Below are 2,172 nucleotides of genomic sequence, written 5' to 3' on the forward strand. Positions count from 1 at the left end.
AATTTTTTTTGGGGGGGGGGGGGGGATAATGTCAGTCACAATTGTAACTGGTGGGATAATGTGTGTACTGTATTTCTGCAGTCTTAAACATTGTTATATATCTTAGCCCAGCTATTTGAAACTGTTTGATCACATTCTAGGGTTACTGTTATGCATAAAAAAACCCTTGTACCACATTGATAGCAATACTGAGATCAAATACAAAAAAATACAACCATCAACGCATTTCAAAATGTTTACTTTTTTGTAACATATATCATCACATTTTTATATTAGTGCTACCAGTATTACAACATTAATATTCTAACTTATTTGTAACATTTGAACTTTTGATTTAGTGCAATATTTTGTACTGCCAGTGAATGGCTGTTGCATGCATTAAATGCAACCTTTACATGATTATATATTATCTTTCAACGTTCAATTTAAATAATTGTAATTGCACAAACTATGTAGGCTACAATTTCAATTTGTTTATTGTGAAATAACTCAAACATTTATGTTTTTTTTTCTGTCCTCTGATAAGCAGTGCTCAGGGCTGCCATTCCATAAAGCTTTAATGCTTTCTTATGATACTTTTGGGAAACGCAGCCCAGTTTGAATGCACTGTCAGCAGTGAGTGAACGCTCTCTGTGATGGATTGGCTCTGTGTGTTCAGATGAGCAGGAAAATAGTTCTATCCTACACAATTACTCGCTAACAAAGGATATTCGTCCAATTCAATGCATATTATGCAGTCCAATAACGCATTATTATTATTATTATTATTATTGTTAAATAAACAAAACCACTGGTAAATAAAACGCACATTAGTATCGATATTTTTGTTTGAGTATCGATACTTTCGATACTCGCGTCAGTGTCGATATATCGGTACTTCGGATCGATACCGTGGATGCAGATCACACTTTGGATTCATTCAAACAGTTTGGTTTGAAAACATAATGACTGTACATATTTGCGCATCGTGTTGGAATCAAAAGGTCTGACAGCCGAGGGCACGTTCAAACCGAAGTATTAAGAAAAGAAAAATCGCACTCGCGGAGGACTCGAGTTGCAACCTTTTAGCCGCAGAACCTTCGAATCGAGAACCGCGCGCGCGGTAAGAACGCTCGAATGTGATGTTCAGACACGCTTATAATCTCCAAAAATACTATTAGTTTGCTGAGGCCGCCCGCTATTTTTGTTCACCGCATCATTAACGACATCAGCATAACCCCTCCATGTCCGCAAAAACAGGCCACCGTTTCCAAATCCTGAGGTTTGGGCCGCATTTATTAGTTTAGAGTAAGATGAAAGATCAAAGCGGAGGCAAATATCACAGGTAGATCGAATCTTAACGATTTTAAACCTCGATGAGCCGATCGCGGACGCGAAAGCGTCTATTGTGTCAGTGCGGCTAAGCGGCTAATGCTAGCTAGCACCCTTCACCAACACGATCACTTCTCACTCACCCACGTAGTGCACGACACACGTCTGTCCTTTTTTAGGGAAGGTACTTCCTACAATTCAAAACAAGAGGAGAAAGATGATCAAACTGAACGGCAAATCCTGTGGGAAGAGGTTAGTGTGTAGTTAGCTAGCAGGCTAACGCCCGTGTTGCCCAGAACAGGCGAAATGTGTCGATTTAAAATGCGGCTGATTTGATATATATATATATTTATATATGTGTATATAAGTAGTATTGCGGTTTGAGAGTTGTGGATGCGATTCCATCTGTGGTGCATTTTACCGTCTCCAGGAGTAATGGTTTCGACCTCGACGCCCATCCTGGCTGCTTGCTCTGACTCCTGAAGCTCAGCACACGCTCAGAATGCGCTGCAGTAACTCAGTGGTTGTGACTCGGGCAGAGCCCCCGTCTGAGCCACACTCGCGCTCGCAGCGCCCCCAGCGGACAAACAGCGCTCCGCCTCTGAGCGTCTGGCAACCACACATCGCCTTATTAATAGCTTCAACTCTAATTCCATTTAGCACAATGCGCTAACGTGGTATTAGCCATTGCTGTCATAAATAGAATATCTGTATGTCTTATTATTGTATGAATACTGGAAGGCATGCCAATTCTATATCTCATCACAACCAGATCACCTTTTGTATATTGTTAGCTATTTGCACTGACTGGTCTATCATCTACATCTTAAAATCACTTTAACATAGATTGTATATTACTGA

The 2,172-nt window shown here is 40.4% G+C and overlaps 1 protein-coding gene across 3 annotated transcripts in view; it reads right to left on the reverse strand.

Annotated features, from left to right (window-relative positions):
• The window catches only part of LOC107553142 (peptidyl-prolyl cis-trans isomerase FKBP1A-like), a 3,655-nt gene extending 1,753 nt beyond the window's left edge, over nt 1-1,902 (reverse strand). Inside the window, exons 1-2 of one of the 3 annotated variants that reach the window (XM_016235262.1) lie at nt 1,733-1,899; nt 1,455-1,502 (exon numbers count right to left, since the gene is read on the reverse strand). In XM_016235262.1, coding sequence (XP_016090748.1) covers nt 1,455-1,502; nt 1,733-1,769 — 85 coding nt within the window. In that variant the 5' untranslated portion in view covers nt 1,770-1,899. Of the gene's footprint in view, nt 1-1,454; nt 1,503-1,732 lie in introns of all 3 variants that reach the window. The other 2 variants (XM_016235261.1, XM_016235263.1) reach the window with 2 other exon arrangements.
• Between the last annotated feature and the right edge of the window lie 270 nt (nt 1,903-2,172).

The sequence above is a fragment of the Sinocyclocheilus grahami genome, unplaced genomic scaffold, assembly GCF_001515645.1.
Source record: "Sinocyclocheilus grahami isolate Dianchi unplaced genomic scaffold, SAMN03320097.WGS_v1.1 scaffold465.1, whole genome shotgun sequence".
Classification (NCBI taxonomy): domain Eukaryota; kingdom Metazoa; phylum Chordata; class Actinopteri; order Cypriniformes; family Cyprinidae; genus Sinocyclocheilus; species Sinocyclocheilus grahami.